We start from the raw sequence: 25997 nt of genomic DNA, 5'->3' as shown, positions 1-25997 counted from the left end.
AAATACCAAAATGGAGGGTTTTTTTTTTTTTCCTTTCCTGCATATCCTTGCTTTAGAAGGGTAGATGTTTGCTCACACCAGAGTGATTTTATCCAGAAGTGGCTGCATTACAGCGGTGGTTGAGGTGATTTACTAGGATGAAAGACATGAGGCAAGAAAGGTGAGATAGGGTACTGTGTTAACATGCGAATCATTAAGTGAGTGTTTCATAATTTCAGAAGGGCTTTTCTCCTAATTATGCCTTAATTTTAACTAAGAGTTATAAATACATAAATACTTGTAAGATTTCTCTCCCTTCCCATTTTTACAGGAAAAGGGAAAGAAAAGCTTTCTTAATGTGAAAAAATAAGAAAGCCCGAAAATGAGAGCCAGAAAAGCATGCTTGTACTCCCTTGTTTATATCATTCCTGACTCAAGATGAAATAACGGTAGGTTGAAATGACTGCATATAAAATATTGGGGTTTTTTTCTGTCGCTCTTCAAGGCCACCCACCTTTCTCAGTTTCTTTTGCGTCAAACCATCTCCTGTGTTTGAGTAGCCCAAGGATGCTATTGGCACACATCTGTCCCCCTAGGGTAGGGCACCCGGTCCCACTTTGTGGGATAGATCTAAAACTGCCCTGCAGCCGCCAGATGGTCATTTTTACAAGAGAACTGGTCATTATAAAACCCAGTGTTACTACAACTGTAATAGTGGTATAGGGGCTTATTCAAGGTTAGGGGCTTCACTGTGCTCAGTGCTGTACAAATCCTGAGGAAGAGACAGTCTTGCTGAGAAAGCCTGAGAAATGGCAAACTTAAAAATAAATAAATAAAAGGAGCAGTGCTGGCTGTGGGATTACTGCCCCTGGGACACAGAAGGCCTCTTGCTGCTGCTATTTATAGTTCACACCTGGTCCACGTTGTTGGTGGTCCTTGCGTTTCTTCTGGGATGAATTCCACAGTCCGTGACTGAGTTACAACTTTGTTTTCAACATTAAACCAAGAGAAAAATGAATCGATGCTGGAAGGGAGTTAAGGTCAGTAACTGTTTTTCCATAGTTTTTCAGGAGCATCACTTGGTCTCTGCAGTGGAAAGAAACCTCGGGACCTCACTGCGTTTATAGTTCTGTTTTGCCAGGCCGGCATTAGCAGAGCTGTCTTCAGGCAGGGAAACCATTCTGCACAGCGTTGCTACTTATACTTGCTTTTTGTGCCAATGGAAAGCCACAGCAAAATGCTACCAAATCAGAAAGGTGTTAATTTTCTACTCTTGTTCCATCAGCGTAACTGACAACATATGGTGTGAAATAATGGAGAAACCAGGCCAACAACAAAAAAAAAAAATCAGTGCAAAGCACTGAACCACTAGTCTGCATGCAACTTGTACGGTTCCAAGCTTATTCTGAACTATACCACACGCACGCAACTTGGGTATGCAAAGGTTTTCAGCCATTACCGCAAGACTGCTGCAAGCCACATTACGGACAACAGCCCTGACAAAGTCCTTCACAAATACCTGCCCTACAGCAGAGGAAATGAAGTGGCTGGGGTGCAGCCTGCAGCAGGGTAGGGAGGAAGTCAGCTGGCAGATGAGGGGTCAGGCAGTCCCGCAGGCTGTGTTTGGGCTCAAGCAGATGCTGCATCCCCATGCACACCTATGTAATCCTTGGCCCAGCATCTATACCGCAGGGGATGTATCTCTCTGCCCTACCACACGCAGCGCTGTACAGGACTCCCAGCAGGCCTCTGCCTCAGTTCTTCCCTTGCCTTAAATGCTTTGTCCTTTCCTGCTGCTCCCAGGGGTGTTTCATGCCCGTGGTCTGCTAGAGGATTTGTGCTTGCTTCTGGCTCAGGATCAGTGCATGAGTTGAACCAAACCCCAAACGCTTGGGCTTTCTATCTGACCTACCGAAGGAACTCTGCACTCTTCACATCTGCTTCTGGTTTCCATTCCTCTTGCGCACAGTCTGGATATTAGTCCAGTAAAAGCTGCACAGGAATGAAAACTGATGCAACACATCACCATCCTATGCTGGGATTTCCAGGCTTAGGTTCCCCTTCCTGTGGAAAGCTTCTTTGGAAAGCCTCAGGATTCATCTGTATTTGGGTCACTGTCTTGTGTAACTTCCCTGTCAATGCTGGTCACTAGAAGGACTCCCACAAGGAAAGGAGGATATTTCTCTGTCCTAAATATGACAGGAGAAGCCCAATTTCCAAATATCCTCCTTATAGCCCAGGCTCTGATTTTGCATAAAGCACGCTCAGAGAAAGGACTACGTACTTTGTTATTCCAGTACCTAAGTTAGATTAGTAAAGAGGGAAGATGGATTATTGGTATGCTGCTGTACAGCATGATACATACCCTTTATGCGCTGTCTAGAGGTTTCAGTGAGAGCAGCTCTGGTACATAACTCAGCATGCTGGCTAAGATCAAGAAAACTGCTCAGGTAGTACTTCAGAGTATTGAAAACCATAAAACGTATCTCAGTCCACCCAAATCTCACACATACCTCAAGCTCCTTCCTTGACAGTTTGTTTTCAAGGCCGGATCTGTCAGCAGCCCGCTGGTGGTGACAGTGCGTGGCACTGAACATGGCATGCTGTCTGCTACCAAGGACTTGATCCACTCCTGCAGAGCAGCTCTCTCTGGCTGTGGACCCCTGCATGACTACACTTCTGGCCTCACGCTCTGTCCCAGCATCCTCTTCTCTTAAAAAAAACCACCTTAAAAGAGACCCTGGGGTAAACCTTTACAGGGGTTTCAGTGGGAATTCTAGTGCCTGAACTGAACAGTGTGTATTTGGCTGAGCAAATCTCTTCAGTAAAAGAAAGAAATACACAATGGGAATCATCTCAGGACCACAAACAACTGTTATCTTTAGGAGTCATGACCCTCCTGCGACACATCTCCATTCACTGTCTACAGCCTGAGCAAAGCCCTTGCATTTCCAGACTTGCCCTCTGTTGTTAGCAGTGGAAATGTACCTTTGCTCACCTCTATTCCAATCTGAATCTGAACTTTTGAAAAACACAAAGGGGGCAAACCAGTGCTGGATTTGTACCTGACCCTTGCTCACAGGATGGGATGCTAGACTTGATTCATTTCAGCTCGTTGCCCTACTCTGAGACACGCGAAAGTTCGTTCATTTCAATAGCATTATACCAAAACAAGAATATAACGTATAATGGAATTAGTTCCTCTTTGATAGTGTTTGTGCAGTGCAATGTGGACAGCCACGTCTAAAATACAAGCAGCGTGGTGAAATGCATACCCCCTGCCCTCACCGTGTAATGCATCACCGCTACCAGCACCGATCCTCCTCTGAGCACGCACGAGCCTCCCCTGTCCTGCCCCACGCAGGTCCACCCTTACGCCAAGCAGCCCACGTGCTCGCACAGGAATATTCATTAACAGACCACTTGCCATAATCTTGTCTACCAAACAGTGGCAGTTCACTAAAAATCTAAGTTATTGGTTGATTACTCCCTGCAGTAGCAGATCAAAGCACCAGTTCAACTAGCGTCAGGAATACATTTCCTATTCATTCACCTTAAAAGTCAATAGAAACACAGGTGTGCAGTGTTCAACTACGTATTAAGTGTTTACCGGCTGGCTCCTGCCTTATGGAAGAGAGATTTTGAAGGTGCAGTTCACATGTCCCTTTTCCGGAGAACTGAGCAGCTGGAAGTATATCTACAGCTGTTTGGCCTGGGACACTTCTTTCTGCTTTGAGATACTTGCTTTACAACATGTCCAGCCCTTGGCAACCTGGAGAGTAAAATACAAAGATTGGAGGTGGGGAGGGGAGAAGGACAAAGAATAAAACCGTGGGTGTGATCTAAAGCCTACTGGAGTTAAAGGAAGTTTCAGATCACACCCACAGTCTAGCCTAAAAAGAGCTGCCAAATCACCTTAAGACTACTGAGCTTTCCAAATTTAGCACCTCCAAAGAGAACATATTTTTTAAATGCTGTTGCATTCACAGACAACTGTTGTGATAACTCCTGGTCAGTGAGCGTTAAAATAAAACCCTTGTTACAGCAGCACGCTTGGCTGCGCAAGAGGTCAGTGAAACCACCTGCCTGCTGTGTGCACTGAATACAGGATCATAAAACACACAGTGAAAAATCCTATTTGTCACAGAGTCAACTTCCCAGCAAGGGCAGGAATCTCATATCACACAGCACACCTCCTTGTTTGTGATCACACGCTTGAATCACTTCCTCATCATTTATACGGCAGCTATCTAGGAAATATGTTCAGGCAGTATCAGAGCGCTTGCAAGCGCCACTTTCTGATATGCCCTTTTTTTTTCGCGTTAGGCAAACACCGTAGCTGCGGAGAAGCAGAGGTCCCTGTGACCACCCTCCCCTGCTGACAAGCCTAGAAGCCTTCCTGCTGCGCGGCACCGTGCAAAGCCAAGCCCCAGGTAGGGGAGAAGCTGGGCTGCGTTTTCCGGAGCGCGCCCCACCGCCAGCGAGCCGGCCGCCCCGGCGCAGGCTGAGGAGCAGAAGGGATTTTGTGCTTGGAGGCTCAGAGGGCTGGACACGACAGACAAGGACGAGGACTAATGAAAAAACTCTGTGTCTGGGTGGAGAGATAAAGAAGAGAAAGGAAATAAAAAGCAGGAATTAATCTGAGAAATATTTTAACCATGGCCACTGAAATGCCGTAGGCAAGGAAAGATCTTAGAGTAGGAAGAGTCTCAGACTTGGACATAACAGCACCTGAATATCGAAAACCCAAACTCCTTTCATCCAGGAATTTAAGAGTGTTCACGCAGGAGCCTTATATCACCTTCCCCGCTGGAACGCAGGATCTGCTTAAGCCTGACATTTTAAAATACCTCTGCCTCACAGAGACACGCGGGTGACTCAGCGCAGACACGTCGACCTCAGCTCGGCCCTCTGGCAGGTGCCGTCATGTCGCAGTACAGCTTGGGAAACCAACAGCTATGAGATGCTCCTGGACGCCCGCCTGCCAGCTAGAGGATACCTCTGCTTGCATAGTCATTGCACCTGGCATCACAGCTTATGTTACCATCTGATGGCTGATGTTACCAGCGAAACAGTTTTCTGCAACGACCCATCTAGGGACGGAGCCGCTCAAGGGCCTGGGACAGCCCCGAGGAACGCTGGCTGTAGAAACAGGGCACGCTCGACGGGGTTTACTAACGTGGGAGAAGTGCGTTTTCCTGCTCTCAGAGCAAGGAGCAATTTTTGTGTCACCGGCGTCAGCATGCTGACAGAAAGGTCTCTCTGGTCTCTGTGCTTAGCAATCAGGCGCTTTCCCCAAGCCCTAGATTTGCTTAAAATGCAACCTATAAGGGTTTGTCTCAAGAAAAATTTGATGGATAGCATGTGGGTGCTGGAGGCAAGGGAGCCAAGAAAATGAGGGATCTCTCTGTCGGCTGATATATTCCCTCAGATTTTTAATGCAAACCTTTCATTTTTGTAAATATTCTCTGCATGCTGCTAGAGATAGGATATGGTTACAAGTATGATACTGTGAGAAAAGGGTGCAATACATGAACCAAAACTGAAGAGTTTTCAGTTATGGACTGCATTCCTTATACATGGTAATAACATCCATGTGATAAATTCATTTATTTCTGCAAACAGGTAATAAATTACACCTCCACATGGTAAGCCAGATTTATCCCATTCTTTGACCTCCCCTGCAATATTTCTGTTAACTTTATAAAGTGCCTTAAACACTCTGAACATTGGTCATTGACTGCCAACAACTGCACCGATTCATCTGAAGCTCGAACCATACACATTCATAAAACCTCAACACTTGCCTTTTCTGAAAATCAGGTTTCTACAGCTCTCCTCTCCTCTTCCCCCTTGCCTGGCTCTGGCTGAAAAATATGCAGGACCATTTGCCAGGGTTAATTTTTAATAGTGTCCTCACCGCTGCAGTGGATGAAGTCATTTATTACAGCCAGCAGTACGCTAACACACTAGGCAATAATAAACGCTAAAGAAGGTGACTCAGGAACAAGCAACCAGAGGGAGCTTTACATTCCCACCTGCCTGATGGCTCGGCGCAAAGGGCCGAGCGTGGCATTTAGCTTCGCCGTACACCGAGTCTTCGTTCTCGGGACTCCTGGATTCGAGCCAGGATGCCAGCTAGGTTTATTTACTTTGTCGTCATGTGTGCACACACATAAACAGAGTCGCAGCAGGCTGTGTGGCCAGCCCTCCCCTCTGCCTAGGCGCTCTTTGCCTCTAGTGAAGTAGGTTAATATTCCTCTTAGGCAGTCATTGCTGCTGTGGGAACGTGTCAGCCCAGGCAGTTTGGCCCTTAAATATGCTTTGTGATCTCAGGCAGACTGGAGCGCAGCCTACCCACCTGTAGAACAGGTTTAATAGCAGTCCGCTTTTCTCTAGAAATGCTAGGGGGATTACTTCACGTCTGAGATGTTCAGATGAGAACGGCTCAGCGGTCGAGAGTATTTTAAAAAGAGCAACTGGAAATCACGGCTAGACTGGCAGCTCCGTGCGGGCGCGGAGATGACCACAGAGGCAGCGCTGTTCTCCTCTCATTACCCGCGATCCTCAGAAAGGCTGGGATGTAGGTGGATCAGAAACCAGGGGAGAAAGTGCAGTTGAATACTTATCAAGGAGGATTCATTCTGATTTTACTGCTCTGAGATATACAGGCTTGGGATGCAGGATCTCTTTTGCCTTCCGAGTGAAATGGGGTGGCAAGGCAGAGTCCCCTCACCAGCTCTCACCCTCTCATACCTATCCGCTGTAGTATTTTTGCCTCCACAGAGCAGTCCAAAAGCCACTGAACGAGCCCATGAATCCTCCTCACAGTCTGCAATAGGCTTTGGATCTGACCTCAGTGAGCCAACAAGAACATGCTGCTCAACATGCTATGACAAGTTCCCTGGCATGTGCTGATCCCAGCAGGAGAGCTGTTATAAGCTGTTACAAGTACGCTCCTAAAAAGGAGGAAGATCTTGACGAAGGAGGCAGAAGCCTCCTGCTCAGTCCTCACTCCCACCACGCAGTGCCTAAGCACATGCTCCCTGAAAAACACCAGTCTCTCCTAAAATCGGGGAGCAGAGCAGTCCTGAGTCCGTTCCTTCCTCTGTCCGCTATCACAGAGAAGCTAGAGAGGGTATTATATTACTCTTCATTCACTTTGCGATCGTGTAAGTCTCCCAAATCCCGCTGCCGGTAAGCCCCAATGATTAAACAGCTTACTGAAGGGAAACTATAGCTAACGCCTTCTGCTGTTATCAAAGCACCTTGCTAATGAGGACTGGGAAATCACTCAGTGGTAATACCACATCTGTAGATTAACATTAGCTTACTCGTGTTTTCATAGTCAGTGGCTAAAATTCAATCAATTACTCGGATCCACATAACATTTCTGATGAGTATTTCAGTGCATCAGTCTCAGCATTTGCCCAAAGTACTGGAAACGCAAAAAGCAAAGCCAAGATCCTGAGACCAGAGGAGAAATCTGCAACATGTTGATTTGGACATCTCAGCTGGGGTATCTTACAGGAGGTCTGACTTCAAAAACGTTTAACATTTGCCCTCTGGAAGCCATCAGCCAGCACTTCAGTGATGCGCGCACGCACCCACTTACATCACTGCCGAGCACACAAACACCCGCCTGAAGAGTTTCTAGGAAACGGGCGATGGCCCTGCCTCAGCCCTGCAAGACACGAGCGACTGCAGCTCCTCTTCCGTACTTTGCCTTCCCTGACGGACAAGGTGCAGGAGAAAGGGGCTGATGCAGACAGAGAGTGAGGCAGGTGACCCCTTCCCCTTTATGGGGTCGGTATGGGACCATGACTGCCCTGCTTGGAAAGGCCTCTGATAAGGAAGGGGGGGAGCCGCCAGCAAAAAAGAGGATCTATGCGAAAGAGATGTAGAAGAGACCTGGAGATCAACTAAACCATCTCTCTGACTGAAGGCAAGATCTCTACCCCCACGCTGTACTTGAAGGGGCTTGTATAGGAAGACCCGCCACCAGGGTGAGGGTCTCTAGCGCTAGGGTCTCTCAGGACAGCCTAGATAAATAAGCTGCGCCTGTGCATTAACTATGCTAACCGTTAAGGAGCTCTTCTGATACCTGACGTAAACCTCACTCGGGGTGGGCATACCGCTGCCACCACGAGCTTACAGGGTGCAGTATAGCTCAGGATCTCGGGCTCTGACAGCAAGCAGCTCCCTGCAGGAGCATCTGCCTTGGCTCTCAGTAACACAAAGGCTGAGGTCAGCAATGGGCTTTGTTACTACAGCAGTACAGTCCAGGTAAATTTTGGGTAATCACTGAAGGGGACAGAGAAGGAGCTGGAAATCCCCAGCAAGAGACTCAGGAAGAGGCTGGCACAGTGGAAAGCCACTCTCCATAACGGAAAGGGACCAGGAAAGCAATTGCCAGCTTTATGAAGGTTGCATATAGGGCTAGCGGATGCACCAAAGGCTCGAGAGTACTGAAGAAGCAGGGAGTTATGGTAGAGGGCTGGAAGCCAACCTCCTGTCCAGTCTACAGGGCAGCTACTTGTTAAATGAGTATTATTCTGCATCAGCTTTACTCGCTTTGCAAAGGTGGGAACTAAGGCTCAGGGCAGCTCCTTATTGAAGGAGGAGAAACAGGATTTAGGGACGGGCTCGACAGAAGAGCAGCAAAGGATGAGCAGCTTGAGTTTGATGATGAGAAGGAGGGATGTGTGGCAGGGGTAGAGACAATGGGCTGCCAGCAATTAAAAAAAAGCAATCAAAGGGAAAGAAACTAGTAGTTTAACTAGATAAACACAAATGTCTTCAATTCTATCTAATTCTACCCTGTGTGCACGCTTGAATCAGGCTGCGCAGCACTGCTTTGAAATTTCTGTGAGAAACAGATGTATTTAACAATTGTTCCTCAATGTTGGGGTGGGGGGAAACAGCGTTCGGGAGCAAGAAGATTCTTTTTAAAAGAATAAGAATAATCTTAGTGTCGCCTCCAGGAGAGGACGTGGGATGGTCCGAGATTTAAGTACAAAGTCATCTGGTACAGAGAAGCCTTGAACTACACAAAGACAAGCGCGTTGCACATCGGCAGGTGCTGAAATGACACAGAGAGCAAGGCATCCCTTAGCGGCTCCTCTGGTTTCCACACCTCACATTCTGGTTCCTGCCAGCAAACAGGACACAGGCGACACAGAGCATGGTAAGTGATCTGAACCGCCCCATAAAGAAACTGCCAGCAGGCAAACTGCAAAGCGTTCAAACTTTTCTGTAGGGTTTGAAAACTAAAATTGCACGGGACAAAACGCTGTGAGGGCTCGTTTAATGAAAAACAAGGCTTTCTAATTCCAAAGGCCTGAGTTACTGCTGTCTGAAGACGAAGCAAAAAACCTCCCTCCGAGGGCAGTGATTCGAAGATCAGGCTCTGAGGGAATGATTGACACTCGTTTCAAGCTGACAGCTAACAAAAGCTCTTGTACACACGCCAGCAAACTGCTGCCAGGAAAGTCACTGTGGCTCCTACCTTGCAGATTTCTACGTTACTGGACCTCCTACCTTGTTTGACCCTTGCTTATCCACCCTGGCAATCTCAGCAGGGAGGCCTGGGAGTGAGTGGAAGCAGACGTGGGATGTTTATCAACCCTGGTCACTCTTGGCCAGGTGGGGGCTTTTCCATGGAGGGCTCTGTGCCATTTTTAAGTAACTCACGTTCTAGAGTTGGTGCAACAACCCACGAAGAAAAGCACAAAACCTTCAAAAAGAACATTTGCTAGGGATTTAAGCAAACACCCACAGAAACAAATGGGGCACTTTTCTGTAGAGGGCAGTGCTTTTCAGACCAGACTGCAACTGGTAGGCAATTGTGCAGCTTCTAAATAGAGTGTCAGAGATCTAATCGAGATTTCCTCTCCCGCCTCTCCACCCCGCTAGCAGAATCTGAAATCCACAACATCCCACCATCCAGCCAGCTGGGGGCTTCCCAGTACAAACTACTGCATATCATGCATATGGAGATAACATTCTTGTTCATTCGCACAGCGTTTCTATGGGGAGACTGGCCCATGAGAAGTGACCAGTCCCTGAATTATGTCTCGTCTTTTCTTTCCCCCCCCCCCTTCCAATTTACTTTACAGGAAAAAAAGGAAGCAGTAATAGTTTGCATTTTTAAACCGTGGAACAGAGAACTCCTTCCACTTCCAAGCTCAGATTACAAAGCCCTTCCCCTCGGCGACTCCACAACATCTTATGTCCTTGAGTTTCCATGTTCAGTTTCCGACTGATCAAATCTAACTGTTAGCAGAATCCACTGTAGTCAATAGGAATCCTTCCTATTTCTAACACTAGTGGTGCTTGGGTCAGGCACCTGGCAAGGCGCTGCCCGAATTCTTTGTTTCTGTCAAAAAGGAAATACATGACAGGAGGGATCCCGTCCGGGATCAGATAACTCTCCAAACCAGTCACTTTGCTATGCCTACCCAGAATGTTCTGGGATGTTTTCATTTGGTTTAGTTTAAAGGGGCTTTTGAGTACTGTATTTAGTAGAATTTAATCCAATTTCAATGCCAGTATTTTGGAGATTAGAAACAAAGTGGCTCTATGCTCTGGTTGGGTCATCTGCAGCAACGTGGCGTTTTGATGGAGATGATATGAGGAAGGTTTTGTCAAATGATTCAGGGTTAATTAATTCAGGGTTTTATCCTGTTAATTGACTAGTACAGGAAATATCTCTAGTTCCGTTCAGTGTCTTTTGCTGATGATGTCCTAAAATACTGGACTGGTCTTACTTTTCCTCCCCCCCCACCCCCCTCCTTTCCATGTGGTCTCTCAATTGGACCGCTGCTTCCAAGCCTGAGGTACCTCTGAGAAACCCGCCCTGCGGGATGACCCTGCTTGCAGAATTTCACGTTTGTGATGTCGCTTGTGGCCATGTCTTTTTTGGTGCAATCTGCAGGAAGGATTAGCTCATAGACTTTAGGAAGGCTCTCCAGCAGACTGGGTTAAATTACAGTGTTAAATGGTTCTTGCTTGTATTTTTCTCTTTTAAATCAATGACTTTCCTTTATCTAGGGCTTTCCGTGTGCTGCAGAAGACTCAGATTTTCCCCACAGTGTCTTTATAGTCAGTCATTTACAGTATAGCAATTCATTGTCAGGAGTAAACTATAGCCCTGCATCTCCATATAGATTTATCAGTTACATTGAAATCCTCTCTCCAAGGCTGCTTTCCAAGTAGTGCTATTGCTGGGTCTTGTGATCTAGCAATATTTTCTCTACAGCCTCACCAGGAAGTTGGAAAAGGACTGTCCACTAGTCTCAATAGTTTTATCTGTAAATTCAGCTAAGCCCCTAGGCTACTCGGAGGGCTGGCTACCGTTTCGCAAGCTTGACCACCTTACTACTTTACCAGCAGCCTAAACTTGAACTGGGAGGGAATGTTTTTTAAATAAAGAGGAGGAGCATACACTTCATTCCATCACCCAATTGGAGCAGTGCTACTTGTAGCTCATATCAATAGCCTAGGGATTAAGAAACTTTAATTTCTTTCTTTCACTTTTCAAAGGTATTCCCCAGAAAGCAACCCATCCAGCTTAGGCACAGAACAAACACTTCAGGTAGCTCCTATCCCCCCACAAGATTTACAAACGTGCCTACCTTAAGCACAGGAGAGGTCCATTGGCTTCTCCGACTACTCACATACATAACAGTTTTCTAAATCATCCTCCCTCAGCTAAAACTCCATTTTCATCTCCTCCCACAGTGACAGCTCTTAAGGTTTCCCCTCTCCGTCCTTAACCAGTTCCCTTTGTCAGGTCTCAGCTCTCTCCATAAATAAGTTGTACATCAACGGGCCTGCCCTTCCCAGAAGCATCCTTAGGATGGGTTTGAAGAAGGAGCCTTCGAGCCTACTCCATCCTCTGCCCAAGCTAACTCCAAAATGCTCCCAGATCTGCAGAAGACACCTTTCCCTTTTAGAAAAAAAAAAAGTGAAAAGAACCCAAAACAGAGGCTTTTGGAGACTGTGAGCCAAATTCATTTCAGTAGAAACAGGTTTATCCCTTACTGGCATCTGTAGAGTTGCATCAGCTTAGTGCGGAAATGGATTTGGCCTTGCATTTCTGAAAATCCAGTCCTGTTCCAATTCTTCTGACTATTTCCTTCTTTCCTCCTGACTGCACTTCGGTTTTGATCCAAGTATCAGAGAGGCTGGCAAGGCTGCTAACTTGCACTACAAACTTCTTCTGACAAGTTCTGCTACCTAGATGATGCACAGTCCACCAGTGAACAAAAAGGATAAGGTCTCAGCTTTTTTCCTTGCTATAGCAACCAAGCACCTTGCGATGATCTTTTTCTTTCCCCCCTTTCATAAGCTGGTTGCCATGGCAAGTTACTGGTGCTACATTGTTACATACAAAAAGGAAACAATTTGCATTCTCTGCAAAACTCAAAAAACTTTCAAACTTTACCTCATATCCATTCGCTTTCTGCCATGATATTACTGACCCTCTAAGCTCTGGACAGAGATGGGCAAGAGAAACATGCCAGAATGGCAGAAGTGCTTGCAGGATTACCGAGTCTGGTGTTTCTGCAGGAGAAATAAATAAACAAATAAACAAATAAATCATAAAGAGTTTGGTATGGCAGGAAAGCAAAGATCACCCCAGAATCTCTGCTGCTCTCAATATGCTCCCAGAGACAATATTTAGAAGAGCATACAGATACGGTCTCCCTTCCAAACACTCCAAGAAAGTTTCAGTTACACAGAAGAAACAAAAAATCCACAAAAATGGACTAGCTGAGTGTAGGGAGAACTCAAAACCATGGAAAGAAGCAGTCTGCAAAATTACACAAAGTTAGGTGTAATCGCCCATACCTCAAAGGAACAGAAGACACAAGCAGACACTCCAAAACAACAACAACAAAAAAGGCAACTAACAGCACTACCCTCCCCTGGGTGTCTGCTGAGAATTGATAGACCCTTCGGGGTGGGGTGAGGCCAACGGAGCAGGCAGAGATGACAAATTGGGCTTGTTCTGCATCACAAATTGTGTGTGGAACCGGCCCAGAGGACAGGCAGCAGCGCTGAAGGGCTGGCCGGGAGAAGAGACAGATGGCAGCCCAAGGCTGGCCAGGAACGTACATCCTTATGTCACCGTGACTGGTCTCATTTACGCTGGCATAAATTCAGCTTATCTGAGTTAATTACACCAGTGTTTCTCTTGGTGCAAAATGGCAGGCTTGAGAGGAAAATCTGGATGTATTCAAACCCCTTGTATATTTAAAAAATTACTGTTATTTACTTTGCTGGTGATATTGATGGCAGCAAGAAGAAATATTCACGGGGGGGGGGTGGGGGGGCGGCACGGCGGAATAGGCAAAATAGCTCAGCTTGGCTGTCACCAGGGTGTTTCTACCAGAAATAACTCTAAGAAAAGATTATCCTTTAAAAAAACTTTTGGGATAGCCTTGATCTACAGCCGAATAGGAAGATCCAGTGCTAAATGAGCTCTTGGCACAAGTTTGTGCATCACACGGTGGAAAGCTGAGCTCACCTGTTGTCTATGACTCCCTTCTTGCCGAGGTTAAAGGGGAATAGCAACGCTAAGCAACTATTTTTGGGGGTCAGAGCGCTTGCAAGACTCGGCGACATACCTTCCCAGGACTCGATTTGGAGTACTGTTACAAAAAGCCCTACTGACATTAGATGGGCTAAGCACGGCCGTGAGTTATGGGCTCCGGTTTGCAGGCTGATGACAGTCAGGAAAACCTGCAGGCATCAGGATGACAGAGCAAGCCTCAGCAGCTCTCTAACCCCACAGCAAGTTCCGTTTTGGCACTTTTACCGTGGAAGTCAGGACCCCCTGAGATTCTCCCCATTTCCTCTTCATTGCTCTAAGTGTCAGCAGACCCAATTTACGACCAGCCTTCCCTTCCTCCCGTCAAGCAAGGCTTGCAACAGTTAGTGTCACGGCAGGGTTTCCTCGAGAGCTGCATGTTTCTCTTTGCCTGCTTTGACGTTTGCCATAGGGCAACGAACCGCACTGGCCGCTGGAAGAGTTTGGTGATGGTCCAGTCGGAGACACCACAGGAGGAGTTACCAGCGGTTTGCGGTGGTGGCATTTGTACTGCTGTTACAGCGGCATTGCATGTCCTGTGCTTGAATAAGAGGGCTCTGCCTTCCAGAGGCCTCACATAGGCCAGGACGTTTTACTAGCGTTAAATTCAAGTTTGGAGAAAGGAAGGGTCCGGCCAGGCAGGATGACTTTTTGCAAACGAAACAGACCATATCCTCAGCAAGCATGAATCAGCCCAGCTTTGCCGAAAGCAATGGAGCTATGCTGCTTTGCAACAACTGAGGATCTCATCCCAATGTTTTGCTTTTTATTAAAAAAAAAAAAGAGAGAGAGAGAGAGCGAGAGAGACATTTTTAAGCTATATTACTCTGCCCTCACAAGTTTGTGTCATCATCCCTATGTGATAGCGTGGTCATGACTCACCAATAGATGATTATGCCTCTGTCTTGCAGCAGACTGCAAACAAAAAACAGTCCTCAGGTATCTTATGTCCTGCTACGATCTGGCACCAAAGAACAAGCAAGAGGCAGTTTCAGTCCCACCTTCTGTTTTCTTGGTACTCGTAGGTCAGGGCGAAGCAGGAAACTAAGGTTTGCCCATACCTGTGTCTGCTACCTACCACCTATTTGTTTTTTGCTCGCTGATCAGCTCTTCTGGGCCACCTAGGCATTGAAAAAACGTACTGAGCCCGCTTCCAGGGTGCTTCAAAAAGCAGGATTTCTGTATGCTCCAGTACCCTGCCTGCTCACCAGAAACGGATAAGACAAGACGAGACAGGTAGTGCAGAGAGGCGGTGCGCTGCGCGTACGTGCGTGTGCCTGCGAAGAAACCCATCACCTTTGTGTTTGCTGCTGCTGCTCCCGCTGTCGGCGCGCTCAGGAGAGATGCTGCGCTTCTGCCAGCCGCGGTCCCTGCTTTTGCGGAGAGCCGAGGGGTTGCTCAGGATCAGGAGAGCGTTTTAGAAGCGAGCGAGCGTTTCCGAGGTAGGTTAAAAGCCTCGGCCCGTGGCTTCGGACGCGCCTTGAACGAAACCCGCGCCACCCTCGGCGGGCGTCCGTCCGTCCGTCCGTCCTTGCAACTTGCTTCATCTACGCAGCGCTCCAGCTACGAGTTCTGCAGGGCGCCAGCTTCCTTTTCGCTACCCGTGTCAAACCGGGGTGCCTAGATCAACCGTTTCTAACCCCGTTTTCAGGTTCTCAGCTACCTTTTTTGTTGTTGTTGTTGTTGTTGTTTTTTTAAGGGAAATACCATAGGGTGGTGGCGCGCTGGAAGGGTACGTTAGAGCAAACGCCCCTTTCCCCGCGACCAGGGGGACACGCTCTGCTGTCCTGCCTCAAAGCTCCCTCGCGCCCGCTCCTAGATGACCGGCCGGGGGGGGGGGGGGGGGTCTACGCCACCCAATATCCCCTTTTCTAGAGTAACCGCAGTGCCTCGCGGTAGTAAAACGCCCGAGAGCGGAGGCGCGCTGGGCCCCGGCGTACCTGAATCGGCAGAAGCAGCTCGGGTCGGCGGAGGGTTTTGCGAGCCCGGATTTAGCTCCTGCTCCGAGTTGGGGGGGGGGGACCCGGAGAGGCCCCGACGACAGGGCCGCTCGCCCCGGGGGGCCGAGGTCTGCCTGTCAACCAGGATGAGTGGGTTCAGGTGGTGCCTTGTTTCGGCTACGGAGCCTCATCGCGCCCCAGCTGCCTTTGCTTTCGCGGGCTGGCTTAAACCGCCTGCAGATAATTCGGATTTTTTTTTTGTTTGGTTGGTTGTTTTTCTGGCTGTTTCCCGTGAGGCCAGGCAAGAACCGCCTGAATCCCGCGGGATTCAGCCCCTACAGCTTCACCCACCGGACAACGCAGACACGACAAACCCCCCTTTACCCTTCCCAACCCGCCCCCCCCCCCAAAACCCCCCCACCCCAGCCGTTTGCCGGACAGCAGCGCAAAGGCAGCTCCCTCCAGCTCTACCCACGGGGGAGCCGCCGGCCTCGCAGCTCCCCTAACCCCCCCCCCCGCCCTTTTTTGGGACGACACCGACGCCCCCGGGAGGCCCGGCAGCAGCCGCCGCCCCACCAGACCGAGGGGCGGGGTCGGGGGAGGGGGGCGGGCCCCGGCGCGTGATTGACGGGCGGCTCAGCCCACGGGGAAGGGCGGCGGCGGCGGGCGCCCGCCTATCAGAGGCGGCCGTGTGGGCGGGGCGAGGCGCGGCGCCTGAGCCTGGGCGTGTGCGGCGGGCGGGCGGGCGGCCGGCGGGGCGCGCTCCCGCGGCCGCTCCCGCTGCTCGCTCTGCCCCCCCCCCCTCCCCAAACCCCCGCCCCGGCTCGCACATTGTCCGGGCGGCGGTAGCGGCGGCGGCGGCGGCGGCAAAGCGCCCCGGCGCCCGGTGCCAATGCGGGGCGGGCGCGGCCACGCCGGGGGCGCCTCCACCACCGCGGTGGAAACTTCACCTCGCCGCCGGGCCGACGCACGGCTGAGCGGGGCGGGAGCCCCCGGCGGCTGAGGGAGGGGAAGGGGGGGGGGCGGCGCGGTTTTTAGCCTGAGAGGAGGGGTTTTTGTTTTTTTTTTGTTTGTTTGTTTTTATTTTTTATTTTGCAAGAAAAAGCATACTATTCTCCTTTAAACTTCCGCCTCTCCTCCTCCTCCCCCCCCTCCCGCCCCTTCCAGGAGGTGCCTCCCGCCTGGCGGGGCGTGCGAGCCGGTGAGTGACCCGCCGCCGCCGGTTGGGGGGGGGGGGGGAACGGGCGCAGCCGTTAAGGGAGGGGGCGCGAGGGCCGCAGCCGTTGGGAGGGGGGAGGGGCGGCGGCCGTTAAAGAGGAGGGTGGGGCGCGGCCACCTGTTAGCGGGGCGGCGGCCCCCCCCCCCCAGTCGCGCGCACGCCGGGAAGTTTGTCGTGTCCCCCCACCCCCGTCAGTGGGGCTGGCCCCCCCCCCGTTGTGGTTTTTGGGGAGGGGGTAAGAGGGCCCCGCCGCGGCTCGGGGGACACGGAGGAGCGGCGCAGATCCACCTGCTCGCCCGGCCGCGCCATGACTCTGCTGTCTGCGCGGCCGCGGGGGGGGGGGGGGGGGGGGGGGGCAAGCCGCCTTGCTCTGCATCCCCCCCCCAAAGCCACACTCCCTGCACGCTGTGGCTCTCCTCAGCCCCTGCATCCCTCCACCTCTGTGATGTCTTCCCCCCCCCCCCCCAGAAAAGGAAAGAAAAAACCCCCACAACTCGCCAGCCTCAGCAGCGCTTGTCATCCCCGACACACACCAGCACAAGGCATCACCCAGCTCAGGGTGGGGGTGAGGCGCAGCACGCAGGTGCAGGTAGGTGCCACCCAGCCAGGCCCCGTGTGGGAGCTCTGCGGAGCCGTCAGCACCTCCCTTGCTGCTGAGGGAGGTTTGCCGCCGGGGCTCTGCGGCGCGCTGAGGCTGCCTCCACCCTGCCTGCTGCACAAGGGCATTGGGAGGGGCCCCGGCCGTGCTACCTCTTCGCCCCAAGCAGGCGCAGGGGTCTTCTGGCAGCTCCCTCGGCCCATATGGATCCTGGGCAGGGATATGTTTTTTAATTGCCGTGAGCATTCGGGAAGCAACGGGGCTTGCCTGTAGACAAAAGGAAGCTGATTAGGAATCAGAGAGGACTGTCAAACTCTGGAGTGACTGGAGAAATGCTTAGAACAGCTAGAAGCACAAGTACTATATAGCACATATTAGGAATAGCTTGACTGTTTAAATGACCTAATGTTTTTTTTTCCCTTGAGCCTGCTCACCATGAAAGTTACTCCTAGGGAGATCTTTAAGATACAAGCCCCTACTAAGGGTTCATCATCCCAGTTTGGTGTACATGGGTAAATTTTACAGGTTCAAGTAAGAACCAGTTTTAAACAGAGAAAAGGCACTAGGCTTTGTGCTAACTAAAGAATTACAAGAGAGCTAGTGCAAAGTCTTACCTGAACACACAAGATTACCAAGGTATTACCTTCCCCAGAGACACCACCCCAACTGGGAGAGAGCAATGTGAGAAAGGGATGCTTTATCTCCTCCAGCCTTGCTTCTGCTGGGTTTTCAGCCAATCGTGTTGCCCCCCTTCAGCCTCACATAGATGCCTTACACCTGTGCAAAGGGGGATTGCACTGGGCCCATGGTGAGGTTGCTCTTCCCAGTGAAGTCCAGGTGGTTAGTGATAAGGCTGATGGGCACTGGTTTCTCCTGGTCAGAATTACTAATGTATTCATCCTTGCAGAACTCCAGATTATTTTCATTTTACAGCTGGGAAACTAAGACTTGCATGATTTTCCTGATTTTGCACAGGGTGTTTGTAACAGAGCCATGACTCTGAATCCAGGTGTGAGTTCCCCTCCATGTGTTCAGGCTTGACAGTCCTTTCTTTCTGCTCCTCAGAGGTTTCCCCCCCACATGATTAATAACATGCAAACTGCTCCATTTCAGCACCAGTGCAGCTGATGCTGATTGAATTCCTCGTTCAGTCTCCTTGGCGGGTCTGGAGACTGGCAGTGTTTTCACTGGAGAAAAGTCTGCTTTGAGGTGTCAGTGTGTCTTTTTTGGTCGCAGTGAACTTTCCTTATTTTTGTAACAATAAAAAGAAGATTAAGTATGTGAGGAAATACCTTCCATGTTTGCAAAAAATTAGCAATAATTACCTCAGGTTGGGGTATCACTTATGTCATAACAGTTAAACGGGACTTACAGCCTGAGGGACACTTTTCCACCTGATGGATAGCCCCAAGGAGTTATCCTTGGTGAGGCTCTCTGTTGCGGTAAATTTAGTTCTTGGCTACAGTATATTGTGAATGGGCAGCAGTAGTGGGAGTAACCTCCTACGGTTTTCTCTGTCAGGTTAGAAAGTGACAGTCGCAGTTTCCTCATTGACAGCCCCGTGTCACTTTATAAGGCGCTCTGCAGGGCCCTCCCTGTGTATGGCATTCATCAGCCTCAGTGGCCTTCCACTTGTGGTCTGAGGACCCTTCGAGGGGTCCAGAGGCCACTCCAAGGAGGTGAGACAAAATACACAGGGAGGCCCAGTTCATCTGTTATTTACGGCGGCCTACATATGTGAAATGTATAGAGGGGTTTGTGTTACTATTGCAAAACTATATGAGTTCACAAATGGAAAAACAGATTGAAAATTGCCGATAGACTTTTTTAATCTTAGTTCTCCTAAGGAGATTTGAAAATGGCAACTGGTACTCAGGAAGCTTTTCCTGGTGAGAGTAGGTTACCAGTACGTCATTTTTCACATCAGTCTCTTTCGTCTAACTGTGTTGGAGGGAGGCAAAGATAATCTCACAAACATAAACATTTACTTCCAGAGACTGCAGCCAGACAGCACCATTGCCCCTCCTGCTGTTTGCCCATGCTGAATTTACCTTCATGCTAACCTATGCTTGGTTCTCCCTAACACATTTGTGACTGTAGGGACTGGAAACTTTGTGCTCTTGGCTCAAGAAGGCTTTCTGAAGTTGAATATGGGGGAATTCCTTAATTGAGACAAAAATTACCACACGCAGAGAGTGGTTCTTTCTGGAGGGAAGGTGTTGAAGAAGGGAAGAGGTAGGAAAGGCAGTCAAGCCATGTCTCGTCTGCCATCCTTCAAGATTTGTTATGTCACTGTGCTTTTTGTCAGTCTAGAAAAGGAAAATGATTGTGTACTGAGCACTCTTATCTAATTGTAATTTATTATCACTTTTCTATTTAACATTTTTAAGTGTAAACTTATAAGCAGGGCTTATTAAACAGCATATAAAAATAAAACTGTTGAATATATTTGAATTTCACCTGTATTAATCTAATAATACATTTATAAAGTGGTATTTGATCAGCTTTATAGCTGATTGGATACCACAAGAGAGTATTAAATAAATTATTTGACAAATACGGCTGAGATTAAACAAATGATCTGTTTGCTAAGTGCTGTTCAACTGCTCTGCCATGGCACGTTCCTCTTGCTTTATTTAGGCTACCCTTTCTTTCCAGTTTTCATTCCACTTTTTCATGCTTTATCTTTTCCTGAACTGTCCTCAGTATCTATTTCCTTTAACTTTTCCTTTAACTCTTTCTCCTTTCCCTATATTGTTCTTTCTTTGTTCTGCAGATCATCTTTTCTTTCTGTCTTTTTTCTGCCTCTTTCTTCTACCTCTCTTTCCATGCCTTTTCATTCTAAATTAGCCCATTTTCACCTTTTTCTCCACCTTCTTGGTGGTGCTGCACATTTTTATCGGAACACTTAATAGCCAGCTGAACTAACCCCAGTGACTGCATATGACTATGCAGATGTTTGCCCAGTGGCGATGCTTCTCTGCCTCTCCCTTGGTTTTCTGGCTGTTGCGAGAAGCCTGGGCCCTCTTGAAGGTTTTCTCACTCACCTCATGTTTTCAGAGTCTGTATGAGTGACATGTTGATTAGAGTAGTAACAAGAAGTGGACAGGTTATCATGCATGCCTACTTGGGCAGAAAGAGAGTATTCAACTTAGTAAACTTAGTATTAAAAGATTAAGGTGTCCTAAAAATGAAAATGCTGTCTCCTATGGAGAAGATTTGTGTTTTTCCTGGGTGAAATCTATTGGGAATATTGTTAAGAATAATGAAAGGAATAGAAAACTTTATATTTTAGGGGAGGAATTCTTGTCTTGTCGTGGAGCTAAAGCTCAGACAGTCTAGAGACAGGTGATGGAAGTGTTCAGGGGAGTGTGATGTGTCTCTCAGCTGATGATCGCGGTGGTATTGTCACAGTGGATGAGCTAAGTCATGAATGTCATAGTACTGTGCTTTAACTACTAGGAGTTATATGATGAGATTGTCTCATACCCATAAGGAAATGTCTCTATTTTACTAATGTTAACAGTTATGCCATCCCTCTGTGTCATGTGAAATGTTTTGAATAACACTCCAGTGCATTGCCACAGTGAGCAATCCAGACAGCATGTAGTTATGAAGTAAAATTGATTGGGGAGGATGGGGCCAAGAGGAATATTCCTTTGCAGTTAATTATTTACAGCAGGGAGAGGGTGAAGCTGTTGATGTTTGGTTTATAATTATAAATACCCGAAGGAAAATGCTTCAAGATGATTGGTTTTATTCTGTATGTTGCCATCTACTTATTGGTCTCTTTATAACATGAGACCAGCACTGTTTAATGACTAGTTCAGTAAAAGTAAAACTTCATTATCAGCTGCTCACTGCTGCAGCACAGTTTTACAGCTTGCTGTGTATGCAGTAAAATCATCTGACTTCCAGGCAAAGGGAAAACTCTTTCCGTGTTGGCTGTGGGGTACCTGTCTTAAGGTACAACTTGTTCGTGGTGTCCATCTGATGGTGAAGTGGACTGTTCTAGCAGCTCCTTTCTCTCTCCAAGTCTGAAGCTAAAAGATGACTTTGTGGTTAAAGTTCAAGGCTACAAACCCAGGAGTCCTGACTTCTTCTCTGATCTTGGCTGAGATGTTTGATTTCACTGGGCCCTCTTCTTAAGTGAGACTAATACTGATCTAGCTGCTGGGGTGCTTGATGGGTTAATCCAGTATATCTGCCCAAAGGGGAACATGCCCTGGGTAAAGGGTGCTCTGATAATGCAAAGGAAGCAACAGACTAGCTTACTTGCATAATACAGCACTGGGCCGAACTAAAAGTGGATTTTTCCTTTTGCATAGCTAAAGCCACTGCAAATCAGAATCTGATCGCATTTAAGCTAAACTCAAGAACTAGTGGAGCTGAATGTAGAAGTGTGTGTGAGCAGTAACCTGGCAATTACAAAAAAAGGCATTGCTGCATCTGGGCTCTCTGGAGAGGGATCTCTTCCGTGCTGCCAGTACATCTTCCTGTTGTTTAGCGTCCTTGGGAGAACAGCAGACAACACTAGGGAGAAGCTATGGCCTGTGAAATGAAGAGGATGTTGTCCTGTTACTGGGAGAGGTGGGGAGTGAGATCTAAAAAGCCACGGTAGGAGCGAAATTAGAGAAGCAAGTATGCACAAAAGTGTCTGCTCCAGACTGCCCCATTCTCCTTTATGCCAGGGTTGAAGGGGAGGGACAGGTCTGGGTGTTTCAGTAAGGCTCTGCAGGAAGAGAACTGAGTAAAAGAAAGAGATCTGTGGAAAAAGCTATTGCTGAGGCTGCTGTTGTGCAACATGGAGCGTTGGCTATCCTGCCAATCCAGGTTGAATCAGAAAACGGGCAGCCGAGAGTAGGAGAGCTTGGGAACGTCTCCCTTGAGAAAAGCAGATTCTTGTGAAAAATCTCCAAAGGAGAGGCTCACTAGCAAGTGCTTACACCTGAGGCAAGTCGGGATCTTGTGTCGAGACTTGCTGAGAAGTGAACTTGGTTCATCAGCAGTTTGTTGGAAAAACAGGCTACTGTCGTGTAAGCAGTCAGGGCTTGCTCAAATATCAGCGTTGAGCCTGCTCTGACAATTGACACTGCAGTTCTGTGATCTGCATCCAGCTCCAGTCACAGGCTGCTCCAAACAAAGAGAAAGGATATGTGTAAAATAAGTTTGAATGTATAAAAGTGGAGTCTGCAAATGACCCATTTAGCCACTTGTCCTTTTCATTATCCTGGCTAGTCCCTGCAGCAGCCAGAGCAGCTCTCCTGGTGTGGAACTAGCTCATGCATTTCTGTAGTGACAGCAGCATCTGTGCTCTTTCCGTGCAACTGGCTTTGTTAGAGCAAGAAATGAGATGCCAGAGAGCTTAGTGTTATGAGACCTAATAGAATTCATCTTTCAGAAAAAGGGTGGGCTTGAGAAATCAAAACATTCCCGTCTCTCCAAGCATTTGAATTTCGTATTTAGAAAAAACATCACTGTTTCTTGGGGATAAATGTGGGACAGACCCCAGCTTGTACGTGTGCTAATCCTGCCAACTAACTTTGCCATCGTCTCCCCTTGGATCTATGTCTGATGGTGATAGCTCATTACAGATACTGTACTGTTAGGCTCCTGCTGTGAACAATTTTTCTCTTTGGAAAGAAAGGCTCTCTCCTTTGTAGCATGCAGACCCACCAAATGCATGAAGTACCTTTGCCTTTGTGCATTTGCTTGTGCGCAAACCTGTGCTGCATACTGTACAGTTTTCAAAGTGCTAGCCCTCACTCCTGCCTACCCCCTCGCCTCCCTGGCTTGTGTGCGAGGACTGGATGTAACATTAATCACGCAGGATTTCTTCTCATCTTGTTATCCTCTGGCCTTTTCCCGATTTGCATTATATGATATGAGGCCAGCCAGCTTTTTCTGGAGGGTTTGTCCCACTTTCCAAGCCGGCAGCCTTGGGCAAGTGGTCTGCTCCCTGACCTATTTTGACGGGCATTTGCTGGCTTCTTGCTCCATTGATGTGGGAGGAAATATGAGGCTATCTGCTGGAGGATATCTATGGGGGGCCTGGCAAGGGGAGGATATTGCTGTATCGGTTTGTGTTGTGACCTCCCATCTGGCAGTCAGCGTAGCTGCTGATTGATGAGGAAGTATACGCAAAGCCCTGCTCTACTTTCTACCTAATCTTTCTGCTGGGGTACATTGTGGACATGACTTGTAGTTGAGTCTGTGAGCATCATCTCCTCACATCCACTGTCTGTACCCCTGGGAACAGTTTTCCCCTTCCTGCTGCACTGATTTGCAGTTGACAGCTCTGTGGCTATTCTGGTGGACCCCATGAATTCACAAACATCAGGGTAATTATTCTCAAAACACGCTCATGCTGGAAGGAAATAGTCCTGTGCCCATCTCAGAGGTGGGAAACAGAGGCATGAGAGAATGAGGTCTAGATCTGGAAAAGTGTTTCTGTTCCTGCTTTCCCACAGAAGCAAGGAGGTTTCCTACTGGTGTGGCTCATAGTCACGGGCATGTGCAGGGTCTCACCAGGTCTGTGGCAGAGCAGGGAACGGGATGGATGAGGCAGAAGGTCTCTCTGCTGATGCCTGCCCAAGAGCATCCCAGAAGTAGAATAATACCACAGTTTCTTGTGTAGAAGAGATGAAAGCCACAGCATTCATCCCAGAAACTCACTGCGAAGGCAACAGCAGGACACCTTCCTGGGAGTAGATGGCAAAGTCAAAATAGACACGTCCAGTGCTTGATCAATTCTTTGTTCCCATCCCTCTGTACAACTGGTATCTAGTTCTAACTGAAAGTTTAGTGACTTAAAGATTTTAGGCATCTAATTAGAGATATTTTTAAGTGGGAAAGGCATCATCTTCTGAAAATGCTGTCTCTTTATGTATCTCAGATGGTGATTCAGAGTCAGAAGTCATTCCATGAACTTTGATAAGATTGACCGAGAGTCAGGGCAAGCGTGACGGCAGAGGCGTAGACTGCGTGGGGAGCTTAGGCTTTGTGGAGTGCAGCGTGGGTTCAGTGTGCAGAGCAAATTCCACGTGAGGCTGTTGAGCGGAGACAGTAGTAGAGACCATGAGCTGGTGTTGGACTAGGACACCCACCGACTGGCTGCCTTGCGGACATCACTGTTTCCCTGCCAGCCACACTGACCTGTGACAGCTGGCTGAGGAAGGAGGCTGCTTTGGAGCACACAAGTTTTCCAAACCATTGAGAGTGCTTATTTAGCCTCGAAGAGATTGGTAGTGACCCCACTGCAAACCACAGGATCCTGTGGCTAAACCTGGGCAGGGTATAGTCATAAGCCAATCTCAGTCTGAGTATTGATTCAGTTTCTTCCTTGGGGTAAGCCCAGCTTTTGTCACAGGTGCCATGCCCTGAGGCAAGGAAGTGCTCTAATTTCAAAATTGCTGAGCGCTGCGATGGCTTTGATGCCATCCTTGTTACCCTGCCTGTGAATACTGCAGTACAGTCTTTGCAGTGATGCGAAGTGGCCAGTGCAGTGGTGTAAAACCTGCTTTCTCTTCTTGTCCTGGAGCTTCTCTTGGCTCCTATTACAGAGTGCGTGTCTCGTTATTAAGAGGGGACATGGCAAGTCCAATCACTACTGGCCGCTCTGCCTCCTGGTTGCTCCTTTGTTCGCTCCCAGGCAGGACCTGCTGTGCTGGGATCAGCTTGCTGCATATGTCCAGCTAGGTCTTGGCTGTGTAATTCAGCATTTGCTGCCCAGAGCGGGTGACACCAAGGCCATGCTTGCGCATAAAGTCTCTGGCTCCATCCTAGTTTCTCTCTGCCTTTCTGTAGTAACTAAGGAATTAGAGAATTTGATTTGCTGGGCTATCTGAACAGCTTCGTTTCCCATGTGGCAGGTGAGCCGTTATGCTTAAAAAACAAAACAAAACAAAGAAACATCCCACAGAAAAGCTTATTCGAAAAATAATGGAGGATGGGATGGAGTGAAATGCTTTTGTCCCACAGACAACCTCAAGAAGGTGGGATTTTGTTTTCTTTTATCATTTTAAGGAAGGTTTTCTTATTTTTTATATATTTTAACATATTTTGGGTATCGAGTCTTAAAAATTGTATGAATGGAGGGCTGGAATAGCAGCCCTTTCCATGTAAATCTTCCAGGCTGTAAATTGGGAACAAGTTTATAGGAATGAATACAGATCCTGTAAGGCATTGAGTAAAACTGGAGTGTCTTAGTCTCTTGTGGTTTGGAACTATAGTAAGAAAATTTGAACAATTTATAAGAAACTTTGTAATCCTTTGGATGGGGAGCAGAGAGGGGCTTGATAAAATCCCAAAGAGCTTTTGGAGCTTGATTTATGTTTGCAGCAGATAATTCCAAAATGAGCCACCCCCCTCTTTGTCAGCTGCTCTGAGGCACTCTTCATGGAAGGAATAGTTGATCTAAAAAACCAAGATGCAGTTAATTGACAAAGTCTTTTAAGAGAAGAAACTTTCCAGGACAAAAAAAAAGGTAAATTTCTTCAAGAGGCAAAAAACCCTTTACTTTTTTCAAACTTGTTTCCCAGGCACCTAATCTAATCTTTCTAAAGCAATTCTCTGGCAGCAAGGGTTTGCATGTTTTAAAAAACAGTGTAGAAAAGAATGTATTGTGACAGTTTAATTTGCCACTGAAATATAGTCACCTCTGGG

General features: G+C 48.2%; 2 protein-coding genes across 12 annotated transcripts in view; one reads left to right on the top strand and one right to left on the bottom strand.

Moving 5' to 3' along the window:
- LRRC56 (leucine rich repeat containing 56) overlaps positions 1 to 18443 on the bottom strand; it is a 91848-nt gene extending 73405 nt beyond the window's left edge. The window contains exons 1-3 of one of the 3 annotated variants that reach the window (XM_068944662.1): positions 17269 to 18443; positions 15517 to 15650; positions 12428 to 12546 (exon numbers count right to left, since the gene is read on the bottom strand). In XM_068944662.1, the coding sequence (XP_068800763.1) occupies positions 12428 to 12546; positions 15517 to 15650; positions 17269 to 17579 (564 nt within the window). In that variant the 5' untranslated portion in view covers positions 17580 to 18443. Of the gene's footprint in view, positions 1 to 12427; positions 12547 to 14872; positions 14989 to 15516; positions 15986 to 17268 lie in introns of those variants that run through there. The other 2 variants (XM_068944666.1, XM_068944668.1) reach the window with 2 other exon arrangements.
- HRAS (HRas proto-oncogene, GTPase) overlaps positions 14877 to 25997 on the top strand; it is a 59385-nt gene continuing 48264 nt past the window's right edge. For 3 of the 9 annotated variants that reach the window (XM_068944703.1, XM_068944694.1, XM_068944700.1), the window contains exons 1-2: positions 14892 to 15018; positions 16684 to 16717. The gene's annotated coding sequence lies outside the window, so the exon portion shown is untranslated. Of the gene's footprint in view, positions 15019 to 15138; positions 15228 to 16207; positions 16718 to 17202; positions 17325 to 25997 lie in introns of those variants that run through there. The other 6 variants (XM_068944695.1, XM_068944699.1, XM_068944693.1 and 3 more) reach the window with 6 other exon arrangements.

The sequence above is a fragment of the Struthio camelus genome, chromosome 5 (genome assembly GCF_040807025.1).
Source record: "Struthio camelus isolate bStrCam1 chromosome 5, bStrCam1.hap1, whole genome shotgun sequence".
Classification (NCBI taxonomy): Eukaryota; Metazoa; Chordata; class Aves; order Struthioniformes; family Struthionidae; genus Struthio; species Struthio camelus.
Note: the sequence above shows the minus strand (reverse complement) of the source record. Positions and strands in the feature narration are given on the sequence as shown.